General features: G+C 36.0%; 1 protein-coding gene across 4 annotated transcripts in view; it reads right to left on the bottom strand.

The window, feature by feature from the left end:
- Window positions 1-19,486, bottom strand: part of grid1a (glutamate receptor, ionotropic, delta 1a) — a 233,214-nt gene that overhangs the window by 43,013 nt on the left and 170,715 nt on the right. For all 4 annotated transcript variants that reach the window (XM_059520395.1, XM_059520397.1, XM_059520398.1 and 1 more), the window contains exon 5: window positions 4,969-5,022. In XM_059520395.1, the coding sequence (XP_059376378.1) occupies window positions 4,969-5,022 (54 nt within the window). The remainder of the gene's footprint in view (window positions 1-4,968; window positions 5,023-19,486) is intronic.

Below are 19,486 nucleotides of genomic sequence, written 5' to 3'. Positions count from 1 at the left end.
GCTGCTGCCAGAATTCTAACTAAAACAGGAAAATCTGAGAATATCATACCAGTCCTCCGGTCTTTACACTGGCTTCCAGTTATATTTAGGATTGATTTTAAAGTACTTTTACTTGTTTATAAATCACTCAATGGCCTAGTACCTAAATATATCACAGATATACTCAATGAATATAAACATAACAGGGGTGCGTTCTCCGATAACGTTGTCTCTTAGAGCGCTACGAATACTCAAAAGGTACACCTTAACTACAGGTATACCTTTGCTACGTGTGTTCTCCGAACTATACCTTAGGATGTTGCTTAAGGTAAACCTTCTTAAGTTCGACCTTAGCAGTTGCTGTCCATGGTGGAGGTGCTGAATAGGTTGATATCGACGCCTCGATGATCGATTGTGCGCTCTTTCCTTCACAGTGGTATAGGTAAAGTATTGAGAAAACAATGTTCGTTATAAAGAAGCGTTTTAGAAATAGTACAAACTGCATTTATCGGGGCTTATTGAAATAAGTACATGCAGAAATAAATATGAGTATGTGTTTATAATTTAGCAAGTGTACAATCCCAAACCCTCACGGCCATAAGTGTGTTAATGTTCTCCACAACGTATGCTGATTATCCACCAGCCGTATCACATTATTGGCGTAAATCGCTCATTTGTGTAATTGGATGATTTCCTCAATAAAAGCGCAAACATGAGAGACATACCGACATTCACTATGTCGGGGGAAAAAGTCCGCAAAAAGAGATCGCCCAGCCACACTGAGGTCTTACTCAGCCCATATCCATCCCCAACAACCTCCAGAAAACTCCACCACGGCATAAAAACGAAGAGCCGCCAGCAGCTGAATTTCGGGGCTGAGGGGGTAGCTCCGTCGAGTTTGTCTTGACAAATCTGGGCCAACAAGATGCAAGAGCTACAGAATTTGCTCCCGTGGCAGGCGAATTTTTTTTACAATGGTCTCTTCTGACATGGTAGTCAGTGGACTAAAATGTTCTCTTATAAAGTAGTTGACATACACTAACTGGCTCCGCGGACGCCGCCGTCTTTGATTTAAAACAAGTACTCGCTGTCTCGCTGCCATAGCTATAAAGTTTGTGTAAACTCATCTTTCTTTATATAGACTCCAAAGCCTTTTCTGTCAAATGGTTCGCCAGCTGATGTGCCTTAGGATAGTAATTAAAAAAGCTAACAACCATTAGTGTATGGAAACTTTATTAATAAAAACACTTCCATAAACTGGGTGTTGGCTATAACAACTTAAGTATTTTATGTGTATAATTTTAAAGTAAAAATGTAATTTTAATACTAAATCAGATTTTATATTAAATGTTCATATAAAATTTTCTATGTGTAATTAAACTGCGATGTAACAAATCTTTTTGCGTAGTGGCGGCCACTAGCGGTTTGAACCGTCAGCAGCGATAAGGTATAGCTAAGAGCGCTCCAGACCAACCTTACGAACGCATGACTTACAGAAGGTATACTTAACTAAGAAGGTTTCGGAAACCACGTATTAACGATAAGGTACTTCTTAAGGTACAACTTAAGAACGACGTAGCGTTAAGGTAGTTTCGGAGAACGCACCCCAGACCACTCAGATCATTAGGATTGAGGGTTTACACAAAACAGGGGAGTTCACTTTTAGCTATTACTGTATGCCGCCTGCAGCTGGAACCAGCTTCCAGAAGAGATCAGATGTGCTAAAACATTTAAATCCAGACTCAAAACTCATCTGTTTAGCTGTGCATTTCTGGAATGAGCACTGTGCTACATCCAAACTGATTGCACTGTATTTTATATCTTTGAATTACCATTGTGTATGAAATGTTTTATATAAATAAACTTTCCTGCTTTGCCTTGCCTTAAAAAATTTAAATAGGTTGTCATTTACACACTCTCATGTCTTTAGAAACTGGTATGACTCTGTGGCTTGCCTTTTTCAGTACAATGAAAGTGAACAGTGACCAAGACATTCATGCAAGGTTATTAAAGCAATATTTCCACTGAATGACAGCCTGCCTTATTTCTCATAACAAGCTATTATATGGGTTTAGAATATTAGATACATAAGAGTAATATGGATAATGCTTGAGCAAATTTGATAACCCTTGGCCTTCATTTACTTTCATTGTAAAAAAGAGAGCAGACATTTTATTTTTGAGTCACTTTCACTTTAACCATATTTGTGATATGGTTTAACCATACTCTACTTTAGAACATTTTTAGATATAATACTGGTCAAAACAAGAATCTTTTTAAAAACTGTAAGTCTCTTTACTGTCACCTTTGATCAATTTAATATACCCTTGCTGAAAAAAATAATAATAATTAGAAATGTAATTAATAATTAATAATTACAACAGGCCTAAATAGTTTCTCTATTTTCTAAGAAACAACACGGGACATATAAATTAGCTTTTGACTCATTGACCTTTATAAATGGAGAACATTCAGGTCATACAATGACTTTGATCATACACAATATCTTTCTATAATCTTGGCAGCAGTCTAACTGCTGGCATTTGGACAAAATAAAAAAAGGTAGCAGGAGAATATGCAGAGATCACTGTGCTGAGATGACTCACAGTGTGGAATGCTGGGAGTTCATAAGCAACCTCCAAACACATTAAATCAAAACAGACTAGCCCACCATATAAATGATCTCTTATACATTTCCCTTGTAAAGGTATTAATTATTCATTTATTCATGACCATAAAACATTTTACTGATCAAATGATCAAGGTGATATTAAGCAGAGTCAGGACTTCTGATGTCACTGTCTCTAATTAAAGATGTTTGAATCCCTGAACGTGCTGCATGAAATCTGTCATTTAATTAAACTTCAAGCGCTTTTGAAAGTAAGAGAATATTCTGACATCAATTAATGGTCAGAAACCCTGAAAATAACTGCAGATACATCTGTAAAGGAACTTGGGCTTAATGAAATGACATTACAGGGAAAACAGATTTAATGCCATGACCTTGATGGATGAAAACTGCAGAGGCTTAATTTGTGTTCATAGGTGTTGTAGTGACCTTCATGTTGGCTGTGTGTCGAGGCACAAGCAAATCGGCTTCAGTTCAGAAGAATCACAGCAATGTGATTCAGTGAACATTTAAACCTTTCCAGCCTCGAGGTAATGTATCACGAGTTTCTCTCTTTTAACATTTCTAGGTTGAATGTGACTGTGCTTTAATTTGATCACACTGAAACCTGACTATGCAAATGAGCAAATATGAAATGAGGAGAGCTGAAAACAGGATTAGAATTAGAGACGCATATTTAAAAACAAAACCACTACAGTAAAAGAGCCCTATATAATTAAAATACATTAGAACATTTACATTTCACTTCTAGTAACTAAGAGTGCACATACTGTATATCATCAGAATCAATATTATGAGAAGTGCACTCATGAGAAAAGTATATATATATATATATATATATATATATATATTTTTTTTTTTTTTTTTTCAATCTTGAAAAGTGTGTACTGATTGAAGTGGAGCATGACAACATGTTTTGGATACTTTTTATGGAATAAGTGGGCAGATCCTATGACTTAATGTCTACGCCTGAAGCAAGTTTAGTCAGCATGATACAGGGTCATTTACTAGAAGAGAGAGAGAGAGAGAGAGAGAGAGAGAGAGAGAGAGAGAGAGAGAGAGAGAGAGAGAGAGAGAGAGAGAGAGAGAGAGAGAGAGAGAGAGAGAGAGAGAGAGAGAGAGAGAGATGCACTACATGGCCTGATGTGGGCATCCCCTTCGGAATAGCAGGTTTTGATATACCTATTTCAAGCAAGTGCATAAAATTAATGCAGTCTTCATAGACATACACACATGCCTGCAGCCATTTTCCAAAAATTAACATAATTTGGTCACCTTAATGCCATTCCAATCCTGTATGACTTTTTTGCTCCAGTGGAACACAAAAGAAGATGCTTAGCAGAATATCTAAGGTTTTTTCATACAGTGAAAGTATTTTTTTAATACTGTATTTTCCAAGTAATTTTCTGACTGAATGACGACTAGACGACTGGTTTTATACACCAAGCTATCATATGGGTTCAGAAGATAGTCCTATGGACTACTTTCATTGTGTGTATTTTTGTCCTTTTTAACACTACTAGCCCCCACCACTTTCAGTATATTAAAGAGAGCACCTCTGATACTCATATCTTTTTGCCATTTTTTTTTTGGTATTGGCTTTTTTAAATGTGTCCAAATGGGATCAAAAACCTTTCCAGAAGAGTGAAAGCTCATATATAGGTAAGGTAAGGGATGCCTCTTCTCCATGTGAATGGTTTTGAAATCATATTTGTTTGGCCATGTAGTATAGATGGATAGAGAGATAGAGAAAGTGTTTTTGTAGCTTGTAGTGTGCTGTAAGATTTTAAACTCAAGTATGACTTTGTCTTATTGTCAGGTAGTCCCAGAGAAGCAAAGTAAAAGCAAAGTCCCCTCTCTCTCTGTGTGTGTGTGTGTGTGCATAAAAAGACATTGTCTGATGCGTTTTTGGTCTCTTGGTGTCAAAACATCAAACAGAATTAGAATTTTTATGCCATTCAGCCCACAGCCATGCTCTCTTTCTTACTGAGTACTGTACTCAGTTCTTATTGGGCTAGACTTGCTGTGCTCAGCTCTCATTTGTTCTTGTAGGGCCAGACTCTCATTAGGTCTTGCTTCCTCATCCAGTCCTCAGTCAACAGAGTGAGGGAGAGCGAGGGATAAGGAGAGCAAAACAGTGGCTGTGAGTCGTGACAGTGCAATAATCCACTGTCAGCTTTGCTCTAGCATGGTGACAACATATTACATACTGAATGAGAGATGTGCCACATATCAAATACTGTAAGTTGAAATTAGATATGACGACAGCAGACTGAATTTGGGCTGTTTTCAGGATCTTACTGCCAACAGCTTCAAAGTCGATCCCTCCTTTCTGAAACGTATTATGAATGTATGCTTACCTCATTAGCGTACACCCAGTGACTATCTTTGGATGCTAGATTCGTTTCCACTGCCTGCAGAAAACAGAAAGACAAAAGAATGCAGAAAAATTAGTGTGATGAAAATAAACAAATCTTTTCTTGGTCTGCATACAAATGTTATAAGCTCAATCATGGCGCACAAAGAGCCAAGGACACTCTTTAAAAAAAGTACTTTTGTGAAACAAAGAAACATTAAAAGTTGATTTTCAACTTTTCAGAAGACATTTAGTGTACTTATGAAATTAGAATTTCGGCTTCCTGTAGCAATGTAAATGGATAACTTTGCATCTGTCAGAGTAACACTTGCATCTTTGCTGATACCAAAATAGAGAACAGAGTGCAGCACAAATATAGGGTCAGTGGAAACGATTGACATTTAATACACAGGGAATAATGAAATCTTAAAAGGATAGTTCATCCAACAATGACAGTTCTGCCATCATTTACTTACCCTGTATTTCTTCCTTCTGAAGAAAACAAAGGAGGTTATTTTAAAGAACTTTGGTAACCCAAACTGTTTTCATTACCACTGACTGTACATATCTACTGTATGAAAAAAAAAAATAAATAAATAAAAAAAAACCCAACAACAACAACAGCAACAACAACTGAGAATACCTTATTTTATGTTCCACAGAAGAAAAAACAGAAACGACATGTGGATTAGTAAATGATGGCAGATGTTTTGTTTTTGGGTGAACTATCCCTTTCGGTTACAGGGACAGTACATAGTACAGAATTCCTAAGAAATGCAGTAGTTGTGGGTAGAAATGCAATGAAATCACAACCTGTCAATGAAATGGAATAGCAATTGTTGATATCTGGTTGTGAATCTTGACAGTGGCCACAGTGGAACATCTAAATTATGTGAGATAGGAACACCTGCAGAGGAACAGACCCGCTTTCATGTTTAGGGTGTAGATATTGGACTAACCGCAGGCAGTAATGAAGCGATAAGACCACATTGCAGGAGACTGATCAAAAACATTCCTTATCAAACATCCGGTCCAGGTTCAATATAGGCAGTGTTGGGAAGGTTACTTTGGAAATGTAATAGGTTACAGATTACAAGTTACCCTGTTTAAAATGTAATAGTAGTGTAACTTTTTCAATTACTTTATTAAAGTAATACTAATTATACTAAACTAATTACTTTTGAGTACTTTTTGATTACTTTTCTAAATTTGTGAAAATTAAAGAATAATAAATAAAAGCATATACATCAACTTAAATACAGTTATCTAATAAGCATGTGACGTATTCTGTGTAATAAACTCCTGAAACATTGGTGTTTTTTTGAAACTGCTGTCTCTGTATATGATGATAGTTTTCTCAAAATAAGTAAAATGCACATGAAGTGACACAGAGCAGTTCTAGAAATTGTGTTTATGTGCTTGTGTACTCCTATATTGAGGCAGCAGAGGTTGAAACACTGCGAGCTTCAGTAGGCCTATGTGTAGTAAATGAAACCATGTCTTTGCCATTAATTTACAGGAGGGGCGGACTGGGAAAATAATTCAGACTGGAAAATTATATACAATATACTTGACTTTACTCTACAATACTACAGTATCTTTATAGAAAAATCCTAATACTGTACACGAGTCATGTTTTTCCCTTACAAAAAATTACCATACTTTTATTAACCTATATAAAAGTAAAATAACCTTGTTTTTTTTGTTGTTGTTTTTTTTGCAAATGGATTTGTATTTATTTTTAAATAAATACATTTGTAAAATAATTTTACTTTTTGGTTATCACAGTTAAACAATAGTAACCATTTTCTCTGGATTTTTAGTTAAATATTAAAATGTTAATTTTCGTAAGGTTTGTGTTGTTGTCTGTCGTAGCTCCCCCTAAACCTATAAAAAAAAAATCGGAATTTTTTTTCAGCTAAATTACTACTGTAACATCACAACAGATAATAATGATGTCCTTTATATAGTATTTTGAGTGATGACTGATGAGCAACGTGCTGCTGCTTGATTAAATAAATAAAAAAACAAAGACAAAAAAGCATCTTTACAGATGAAACTGACCTGAAACCCTGAACAGGAGTTCTGCTTCTCTGCTCCAGCAGTCCACTCTATTCTCTCTCTCTCTCTCTCTCTCTCTCTCTCTCTCTCTCTCTCTCTCTCTCTCTCGCATTGATTACTCTGAGTCTGATCCAAACCATTTGGCGGAGCCGCGGAGAGCGCGCGAGTCATGACTAACAATTCATGACTTATTAGAGATTTAATTATCAAATAGCGGATTCGCAAATGATCGCTTTAGTACATTCGGCAGACAATTATACAATAATGATATTAAATAGTGGGGCAAAATCGGCTGCCAGGCCACCGGGAATTGTCCCGGTTCTCCCGGTGTCCAGTCCGCGCCTGATTTCCACAGACATGCAGAATGTGCAAGTCATATATTGCATTTTTGGGGCTTTATATTCACAGACACTAGTCGATGTCATGTTTTGATTCAAGTGTACTGACCTACTTTTGATTTAGTCATCCAAAATGTGGCATATTCCGTCCGCGTTAGGCATTTCGTTTTTATGACTGGATTCTACGAACCAGACTGTATTTCCGCATCCCGGAAATTATTAGGGCGGTATGTCTCAGAATAGTCAGTGCAATTTGGGAAAGAAATCAGTTAAATCTGTATGTGGATGTGTGTAAATATTCAAATGTAATCCCCTTTGTAATCGTAAAAAATTTCATAAGTAACTGTAATTTAATTACTCATTTTTTCTTAGTAACTGTAACTAATTACAGTTACAATAATTTTGTAATTAAATTACGTAACGCCGTTACATGTAACTAGTTACTCCCCAACACTGAATATAGGTGCATTATATACAGAAAGAGATAGTGGGAGTGTATTTCTATGTCAGACACAGACAGATGAAACACACAAAAAAACTAATTTTCCTGCTCAAGTTGCATTTCAAAGTAAACATCGGATGCTGGAAAAGATTAACAAGCAACTGGAGGTTGGAACGCCGCTTGCATGCATGCTTCAAAACAATAGAGAGTGTCTTGGTGGTTCTTTACATCACCATGAAAAAAAAAAAAATATTGATCCGAGTCCTTCTACTGAATTGCACTCAGATGTGCAGCACAGCACATGCATCACATGTGATTCCGTCCAAGGGAGTGAATCAGTCTTGCACTATAAGTGCATTGAAGCATCTGTAAAAATAAATAAAATAAAATAAAAAATAAAAACTCCTTGCTTTTCAATCTATGCTTCATGTTGTGCAACCAGTCAAACCCAGACCATAACATCATATCATGAATTTATATATGTTGGTAGTACAGGGTAATCCCCAAAGTCATAACCAAATTCCTTTGCGTTCTGCTGTTTGCTATATTGCAACTCTTTCTCTCTTGCATGCAATAGATCAAAACAACAGGAGTTTCCATGACTGCAGTCCTGTTCCACAACGACGAGGACGAAAAGTGATCCTCACTGACTTATTCAACTGAAACTCCTGATTTCATGAAGAAGACAGCTTTTGATCCCTTCATTCTATATCTCAACCTTCAAAGAATTTTTATGCCTTTTTTTATACTGTGACATCTTTTCCACTCAAACTGTGACGTTATTAAGCAGAAACTGGGATCGCTTTCTTCACCCCCATCACTTTATACCATGAATCAAAGAGAGAATATACAGTAACACATGATCCAACTCCAGTGGTAAATTAATAGAAAATGTGAGGCAAAGTAGGTTAGAAAAAGAAGGTTTAGATGTGGTGCACAACAGCTTTTGAATAATACATCTTTTTTTATTTAGCTTTATTAGGCAACATTTAGACATAAAAATAACATTACTGTTTTACAAAATTAGAGACAGCTTTACTTAAGGAACAGCAATCAAGACTTAATAACTGCAAGTGTACTAGACTACTCTGCTGTGTTGATAATGAGAACAAATGATTATGTTATTTGACTGTCAATTTACATTTTTTTCACTACAGCAAGACTGTTTTGAAGCTGAGCTGGTGAAAACTGCGGTTTCATTTGCTTTTGGTAGATTACCACAATAAGGAAAGTGTAAATTGCATCCCAATTTAACTTCATTAACAGTTTAAATGTTTTAAATGTCAGAATTTTAGTTTTATTTAATGGACTGACAGTCCACCTTCTAGCTCCAGTCTTTGGGTTTGAGAAAAGAAAAGTTGCTGCTTTGCCATTTCATGCTGATTCCATAAAAATACTTTACACAGTTCTAGAAATGCCTTGAAGTGTATATGATTGCTGAAGATATTTCACATGTACTGTAAATGATACAATTTACAAAAACAATAGTTGTTCTTTATTTTAAGTCTTTGCATTTAATTTTATTCAAAACTGAGAAACTATCAGCTATTCAAAATGTATGGAGGTTATCAATAACTCTAGATGCATAAGAATGCAATTACATAAGGGGTCATTAAAATTAATAATATCGATCTGTTCCAAAATTATTAATGACCTATTCTACCAAACAGTCTCTCTTGGTCAATTTGTGTTGTCTTCAAACTAAAATCAACAGGGCCCGGTTCCCCAAAACGTTCTTATCGCTAAGTAGTTCTTAACCTATCCCTTAACCTCTCTCTTAACCTTATGGCACGGTTCCCGACACGTTCGTACGCTAAGTATATCTTCTGTAAGTCACACTTTCGTAAGGTTGGTCTGGACCATTCGTAGCTCTCTCTAAAGCGTTATTTGAGCTCATGACGCTACTGTACAGCAGTCTTTAGAAACCAGCGCAGCGAAGTACAAGTCAAACTATGGTATGTTGACAATTTTGTGGCTCAACAATGATTTTCTGTTATTTTTTAAGACTCATAATAAATTATGTTCGCAATGGATACAGGCCTATTTATGAAGTTGACTTTATGTGGTTACAGAACTAATAAGGTGGTTATTAGCCTAGGCTTTTTCGTAATTTAATTAAAGCGAATTGGCAATCATTTTTTTGATAATTAAAATCTGGCAAACAATTTGGCTCTAAATGGCTAAGATCTTTAAATGGGTAAGCATGGTGGTGTCCAGTAAGCGACCAACTATGGCAGCGATCCAACGTGTCCTTGTATTGAATCAAAGACGGAGCCGGACTCGGAGCCGTTTAGTCCATGTCAGTTTTTTTATTCGGCAAAACTTAAGCCCTTTTGACATTTTGCCTGACGTGGCTATATTAAAAAAAAATCCCCTCCCAAGACAACTCATTGTGGAGCAGCTGGATCTTCCCAGACCTGCGCTGGCCAGGCTAAAGCGGCGGAATTCTGCTTTAAGCCCTGAAGCCCAGCGCTACTTTTTTTTTTTTTGCTACAGAGAGATTCATCGAGGTCGTGGGAGAGGGCTACAGCCTAATCAAGACCTCTGTGTGGAAGTGCGTCCACACTGTCACCAACGCCCTTCTGCGCCATGCCGGGGATTGCATCCTGGTGGATGGCACTCATCCCTATTGCCAATCCATCAGTGAATGATCAGGCGTAGGCTACTTATCGCGAAAGGAAGATGCGGCCATAAATGTGCAGGTTATAGTGGACCATAGGGGTGTGATATCTGACCTGGTGGCAAGGTCCAGCAACACTTCAAGTTCCTCTGATGAGAGGCTTGGTGCCCTTTTTTACGTTGTTTCCCCAGCATATTTTGTATCTAACTCTCTCTCTCTCTCTCTCTCTCTCTCTCTCTGTTCATTGTAGATAGGTTGTTTTTTATTAAAAACATAAACCAATTGCAATCAATACTACATTAAACAGAAGTAACTGCAGCTGCTTGCCATTTAATTCTGATTGTAAAGTACCTTACCATTAATATAAAAGTGTATTATATAATTTTTTTTATAAGTCGTTAAACCCATGTCAAAAAGCGGCACAACGGGATAAGGAGGGTGGATGATTAGCGAGGGATACCCGGTTCGTCTAACCGTCACAACATAGCCTATCGTGTGAACATATTACTGACCATTTGATAATTTAATTTATAGTCTATATTCTACTGATAACTTAAACTATGTTAAAATAAATGTTACTGTAATAATTTGAGGAATGTTTCATTTGCATAGAACGTCTTGTCTTTCTTAACGCTGTAATGCACTTCATGTGCAGTGGAAAATCGATTCATGAGCAATCGATGCCAACTAATTCAGCACCCTGATTTGGACAGCGCTCTTGTAACGTCGGACGTAAGAGGCAGCGTGCTAAGTAGCTTCCTAAGGGACACTTCGGGGAACACACTTAGAAACATCAACAACTTTGGTAAGATATATCTTTCAATGTCTTCTTAGCGCGCTAAGAGTGAACGTTATCGGGGAACCGGGCCCTGGACAGTCTACAGCATTTAATAGCTCACACATTCTTGCTTTTTGGTAATAGAGACTTCCGGAAATCACAACCATTATCTGGGTATATATAAGTGAAATTGTTGGTTGAAAGCTGTTGCATTTCTTACAGCTTTTGAGCACTGATTGCAATGTCCTGTCTCCAGCTGTGGTGAACCTTGAACAAGACGAGCAGCGGCACTTTCTAAGCAGTGATTTTCTGTAAAAACCCCATTCGTTTTCTTTTTTATCATTTCATCACACATGCATCATTCATGAGTCCTTATAAAATGTTAAGAAATGCTAGCAGATCGATGCTTTGCCTTGATAAAGAAAAACATCTAGCCTTTTCTGTGCCCCATTATAATTTAACAATTTATGGAGCTCAGCTAGCACAGTGTTCCCAAGGCCATGGTTTTGATCGCCAGGACTGATAAAATGCATCTATGCATCTTCCAAATACGTAAATACAAAAAAAAAAAAAAGATTATCATTGCAAATTCTGTTATTCCTCAAATGTATATCTTTCTGTAAACTTTGCACAGTTGTTTTCATTAACATTACATGCACTCCCTGGTCTGCTAGGGCCTGCCTTCTGTACCTGTTTACCTCAATAATGCATGCCCACTGCAAAGGTGGGCAAAGATGCCAAATCAAAGGCTGATGAGATCTGAGCTGGGATTTGAGCTGTACATAAAAATATGGATGTGTGTGCACAAATAAAAACTTGTGGGAAAGGAAAAAAATGTATTTGTTCTTGGTGAGTGGAAGCACGTAAATATATATCACTCTCAGATGGCAATAACAAAACATTTCAAAACATCTCCATAATTCAATTCTCACTGGCAAAAGAAGCATAAAGGAATAAATCCATTGGCTGAAGTGGATGTACACTCTGAAATTAAATCCAGTCTGCTATCTGCAGTGTTTACTATCTGCAGGATTGAGTTCAGACTCTTGAATCAAACACCTACTGATTGCTGTCAATCCGCAACAGCATAAACAACAGCAAAACAGACAGGGATCTGCTGCAAATGAGTCATGCATAAACTTATGACCATTATAGAAAAACTACAGGACAACTCATTTTGGAAATCAATTCTACCCTAGGGATGTGCAAAATCCGCACAATTGAGGTGAACACAATAGAAGATATTTGAATATCCCTTTTACTGTTTTTGTCCATAAAAAAAGAAAAAAAGAAAAAAAGAAAAAAAGAAAAAAAGAAAAAAAGAAAAAAAGAAAAAAAGAAAAAAAGAAAAAAGAAAAAGAAAGAAAGAATAAAAGAAAAAAAGAATCTTATTTCATGTTACACAGAAAGAGGAAAGTCATACAGGTTTGGAACAAAATAAGGGTAAATGACAGACTTTTCATTTCTGGGTAAACTATTGCTTTAAGGACCTTTCTGCAGAGATATACTATTTTCATATTTATATTTATGGTACAATCTCTAGACCCATTTTCTTTCCTTTTTACACTGTACTAAAGCCAAAATAAATTCCAATATTTTTTTTTCTCATCACAGGTATAAATTACATTTTAGATATATAAAACCGGAATTTTTTTTATTTTAAATAGTAATATTTCACAATATTGCTGTATGTACTGTGTTTTTGATTAAATAAATGCAGCCTAGGTAAGCAAAAGGGAAATCTTACCAAGTCCAAACTTTTTAATGGTAATGTTAACTTTTTCTACACATTATTAGAATAATCTCACCTGGAAGAAGAAGAAAAAAAATCACTTGAACAGCACTTTTTGGAGTAAGTTTTAAATTAAAATATCTGAAAATATCCAAATAATAAGCAAATTATTTTAAAATACTTTTACATTTAACTTTATCACTCTGACTCATTCCTACTCTCCCCTTCTATCTTATGGTACAATTATGTTTCAGCTCTGTCTAATTCTAAGCTGGACCTTGTTAAGTCAGATAGCATGTTGCTATGGTAACTGATCCAGCCTTGTCTCCCAAAGAGTGTTTAATTTAAGATGGAAGGCTGTAGACAGAGGCTGCTCTGCTCAAGGAAACAACAGGAATTTATGTGACTGAAAATGAGAATTAAATAGGGCTTTCTATTAATCTATCACATGAATAAAGAATGTGAGATCAATGTATTCAATGCTTCACAAAGAAAAACAGACATCCTCAGGGAACAGTGAGGAAATCTTATCCTTTATTTATTAATTACCTTGTCATGTGTTGACATGCTTGGCTACTTTTTTGCCTCTGGATATCAGCATTTGCATGCATGAACATAAGTATAAGATACTGAGTACTCAAGCTAGGTCAGACTATAATTAGACCCATGAATCTAGCATACATAAATACAAAGCATTCTTCTCATAGAAAGGTTGATTATAGAAAGGTGATTTTCACATGGTTCAAGACCAAATCCCTTTTCAAGGCTTTAAAGACTTACAGGGAGAAAACAGACACAAAAAGACTGTTGTTTAGCAAGCATGAGTCTGAGCTGCTGACAGATACAGCATAAAAACCTCAGGCTCTCAATTCAACTCTCAAGCCCTATCTCTGTCTGTCAGCCAAAGCTGAGAGAATTGCATATAAACATATGAGTTTATGGTGTTTTGATCAATTCAGAAAACACAAATCACTAGTGTACATGACCAGGCAATAAAGGCAGAATGATTACTCAGACATCAGTCAGTTCACAGCTGTTGGATACTCAAGGGAAAGTGTTTCATAAAACAGCCTATATTACAGCAGCACTCAAGCAACAAAAAGGAACACCTGATAATGTACATAAATAACTGTAAATTAAACCCTCACCCTCACACAGATGGAGGCGTTTCCCCTTAAGAGGTCACCAGCTGTCAAACTTTAAGAAAGGTGAGACAGCACTTAACATTTAGAGGGAGTGTGTGTACTTTATGTGAAGATAAGTATAATTAAAACAACTGATTCTGTGCCTACCCTAAAATTACCATGCTAGTGTCTACGATACACATACCTATAAATGCACAAAACTATCCAGCAGGATCTGATGCAGCATAGTTTTGAATTGCTGAGTTTGGATGTGGGAGAGAAGATATTGATGTGTTTGAGAAGTGGGATAAAGAAATGACTGCTGCAAAATGCAAATATCTAAAGATAAAATAGAAGTTACTCAAATGTATTTCATGTTTTTAAGGTACAGAACGTTATTTGTGTTATATATCTATTGAGCAACAAAAATAAATGTTTTACAGGTGCAGGGATGGATATTTTCAATGTTTTTTCATTTGTGGGAGCCAGCAAGGGAAAGCAGCTTCCTTTGCCCGCTGTGACAAATGCAAGAAGATGAGGACTGAAGCGTTGTGTGTGGAGGGGATCGGAAAAAAATAGCCTATGGCACCAGAGCGACACAAAATCTTATGGGAGAGGGACTAAAAATATGCTTATACTCTCACGGGAAAAAAAAAGGAACAAATGCTGTCCTTTAGTCTTTGGTCATTTTATTGGGTTTTAATATTTTTTACCTAGGTGCTGGGTAGTTTGTATATATTTTATTTCATTTATAAAGTCTTTAATGTGGTGTAAATAATATTATTTTACTCAACGCAATATACTTGCCTGGCCCCCCCACGGACATTCTTGTGTCCTCCCTTCGGACTTGATCGGTCGGACTTGAGTTTAGCGAATATTATAGTCTTACACATACCACTGCCTGCTGTTGCTTCTGACTGCTTTTAGATGGAAAAGCTGCCCATAAACCCTGGTCTAGGATCTGTTTTCTTTGTAATAACAGCATAACAAAATGGATTTGGCAAACAATCCAGTGTACCTGCCCTTCTGCTTTGGAAAGCGTCAAATGATTTTACAATGCATTTTTGCAGAGGTGAGCAGTGTAGCCAATCACAGACATGTTTGTTGATTTCTAAAGCACAATGGCCAATCAAAGGTGTTTAGGTTGGAATCCACACACTCACCGCTCCAGTCACCGTTTTTTTTTTTCAGTGCTGAGTTCTATCATGCTCGTAACGTTTTTCTAACAAAGACATTTAATGCAATTTTCTTTTTTCAATTCAAGTTTAGTTGTATAGCGCTTTTTACAATACAAATACTAATACAAACATTGCAAAGCAACTTTGCAGAAACATTTACAGCCACATATGACACAGAGAAAGCTAGCTACTACACTATATAGAAAAATATAATCATTTCAGAAGCACAGATGTGATTCTGCAACCGATCAGGTCCCAATGCAGGATTTAGGTAAGGAAACGGTTATTTTTGTATTGGATGCCACCCAAAATCATGCACACACACACACACACACACACACACACACACACACACACACACACACACACACACACACACACACACACACACACACACACACACACACACATATATATATATATACTTTAATAACAAATAATTGTAATACTTTGCAATAAGGTATGATTAGTTAATGTTAAAGGTGTATTAACGTGTTAGTTAATTATTGTAAAGTACTACCTAAATAGTGTATTTCGAGCATTCTCTTAAAAAAATATTAAACCATATTACATTAAACTATAAAAATACAGATACTAATACTGGATACACCTTTTAGAGGGAAATAAAGTAGGATTTGTACCATTTGAAAAGTTGTGGGCTCCAATGAAAGCACCATTTTTCTAAGAGTGTACCTGTGGGCTTTTCTGCGACAAAAACATGAAAACTTTGTGCAGGAGCGAGACTATGTTACATTTTTTGTAGAAGCAGGCTAAATTCTTGCAGGAGTGCGACAAAAAAATGCATCCCACATAGTTGTCCACTATGTATTTTATACACTGATTAGTTATTAGGTTATCTGAATGAGCAATGGGTATTATTAGAACCTTGAATAATCTACCCGACAATCACAAGAAGTCAGTGACTGGCAAAATCTGCTCCTACAGCGTTTTTACACTGACAAACTGCAGCTGTCACGACAATCAGCATGTGTCTTATCTTCTGTCCGCTGTGCATACGAATCAACATTTGTATGTGATCTGCTGTTGCTTGTAATTGTGTCTCTATATAAACACGCAATATTTATATGAAGCTTCTTGGGGATTATCTGCAATTTAAAAACAGTTCTATATAGGGATATTTATCCATAATGTTCTACGTCATAACGGGAAGGGGCCCTTTAAGATGGCCCCATTGACTGCCTGCTCAAAATGACACATAAACACCCTGTGTAGATTACAGATTTAGGATTATTATTTTATCTAGGTGATTTTAGCAATCACAGCCTTTCATTAAAATAGAATGGATATACATACATATATATATATATATATATATATATCAGAATAAGCATGGTTGATTATGCACATTCACTCTTTTTTTTAAATATCAGAACCATTTCAATCATTGCTTTAACATGAACAGCACTAAGAAAGTTCAAATAGTGGGACAGAGAACTTCTATGTTGCAATAGGTTGCAATAGTTGTATTTATACCTATTGTAAAGCCTAAGAAAATAAATTTGTTTATCAGTCTCCTCAGGGAATAGGGGACCCTGGCAACACATTTTTTTTTTAAATGAAATTTTAATTAGAATTTATTTTACTTAAATCACTTAAAAATCGCTTAATACTCATAGTGAGCAATATTGGATCAGTCTGAAGTTGTAAAATCATGTTTTCGCCAACAGTAAAATAACGTAGAAAGATGATTTACTTCACAATTTTTCTAAACTGATCTTTGCTCTCCCAGAAACTTTTATTGGCTGTTAGTTCTGAATAAGACAATAAAATGTACAAAGTAGACTGTGAACTCTACACCTCTGAGTGCCACTGCAAAATCTCAATAGACAGTGGGTGTGTAAAGCTAATTTGTAGAGGCGAGGATAGTTCTCTGTATAATTTCACTGGCTCTCTCTTATCTCCTTGGTTTGGAGGTAATAACAGACTTCAGAAAAGAGAATAAAAAAAAAATAAAAACAGTAGTTTTAAAATTGCTTAAATAGATACTCTTGGCTGACCAATTTGTGGTTTGAAAAATTGGATCCAGCTGTCGTGGTGAATAAAGAAAGCTCTTTAGTACTGTAATTGCAATACACTCTGACAAAGAGAGCCAAAATTCTCCCAGTGGGTGGGATACATATTCATGCATACATATTAATGCAAATGCATCACATCAGTTAGAAATGCACACTGAATGTCAAGCTTACAGTTCTGTAAATATCAGATCTCTCATTTAGTCTTTAAAATACTATTTTGAAACATTTCTGATTTGACTTTCAATGTTATTCAATGTTATTTTGCGGTTTGTCCACATGAAAGCTGAAGTGTCAAGGTTTTTTTTTTTTTTTTTTTTTACAAAATGAAAGGACATTTAAGTATTAATTTATGACTGTGACATATTTATGATTGATATACAATAGCATGCTTAAAGCTAAATTTGAGGAATGAAACACAACAGCTTGCCCATTCACTCTCTCATGGATATGACTTGATTATATAGGATGCCATGTGCTAATGTGTTTGAGAGGTTGATTTTCTTTGAAAGTAGGGGTTAAAAAGTCTCCACTAACTGCAGTACCATCCAAAACAACTCTCTCTTTGTCACATACTGTACACATAACCGCACCTTTAGCTAAATCAAATCCAAAATCAGTTGGGAACAAAATGGGGTACAACGGGTGTTACTATAACTTTAAATGCAGGTGCGAACAGTGTGACCTGCACATTCCCTAAGTAGGAAGAATTGAAAACAAGCTCCAGTGATTCTGAGTGTATGGCTGCTATGAAAACTAATTAAATCACCTGTTTCTCAATCAATAAATACCCTATAAAACCACAGCCTGAGCCTATATTATGTTTCAGAATAGTAATTTGAGCTTTTAAGATACCGTTTAAATAAAACTGACTCATTTAAGCCTTCTTAAAAAGAACACTTAAAGGACTTGGGCCCGGTTCCCCGATAACGCTCACTCTTAGCGCGCTAAGAAGACCTCGAAAGATATATCTTACCAAAGTTGTTTATGTTCCTAAGTGTATTCCCTGTAGTGTCCCTTAGGAAGCTTCTTAGCACGCTGCCTCTTACGTCCGACGTTACAAGAGCGCTGTCCCAAGTAATGGTGCTGAATTAGTTGGCATCGATTGATAAGATACCGATAAGAACTACTTAGCGATAAGAACGTTTTGGGGAACCGGGCCTTGGTCTTTATTGGTATATATACCCCACACAGACAACATATTTTCTTAAGAGAAAAGATACATTTTAAATATATGCTGTACTGTATGTTGTGTAGCTTAACGAAAAATATATTTCTTAATGAATATATATATATATATATATATATATATAAACCTTCAATTGCTAAAATACACAAGAAAATGCATTAATTATCTCAAAATAAAATCTTTACAACAATTTTTATATTATTTTGGGTAATATAAACAAAGATATTTAGAAAAAATAAATAAATAAAATATATTTTAAATAATGGCTACATTTACAGAACATAAAAAACTACATTTAAAAATATATTTGATTTGAATTTTGTATTGTTTTTCATATAGCCAGCATCAAAAATCTCACAGCACTCCTAACAGCTACTTTAACAGGTTCAGTATTAAGAAGTACCCTGAGACTAGAGACCTACTGAGACTGCTTTCCCCAAGAGATTACCACTTAGTCCCTTCAATTACTGTAAATCATTTCAGATTGAAGGTGTCATCTAAATGGGAAGTTACTAAACAACCTTAAAGGCTCAGCCGTTAGCATTGTACATTGTAAATGACACCCATCAATGCTGGATGAAGTTGATTATCTGTGTTTACATACATGCATGCTGGAGAGTGATGGGAAAAAGAAGACGACACCATGATCAAAGCCTGTATTTTCCAATCACTCCTGCCTCCATTAGTATGATGAATGAGGCGAATCCACCTCCCAGACAGGGCCAAAGTCCTGAAAAATGATGCAATTACATGTCTTTGAATAGAGGGGGAGAGAGGGAGAAAGAATAAGAGAGAGAGGATCTGTCATTGTGGATATTTCACAAAGCATGAGAATGGAACATTCACTCGTTTTCTTTCTCTATTAAACGCCCTTGTGTTGGAATCTGTCATATGATTCTACAGGGAGAACTGACCTGTACAGAGCTGTTACACTATAATACAACAACATATTATTCTCACTCCCAGGCAGTGTTGGGTGTAATGCGTTTCTGTAATTAAATTATTTATCCATTGAAAAAGTAAAGTA

The sequence above is a fragment of the Carassius carassius genome, chromosome 32, assembly GCF_963082965.1.
Source record: "Carassius carassius chromosome 32, fCarCar2.1, whole genome shotgun sequence".
In the NCBI taxonomy this organism is placed as follows: Eukaryota; Metazoa; Chordata; class Actinopteri; order Cypriniformes; family Cyprinidae; genus Carassius; species Carassius carassius.
This window is presented reverse-complemented; position numbering and strand designations above follow the sequence as displayed.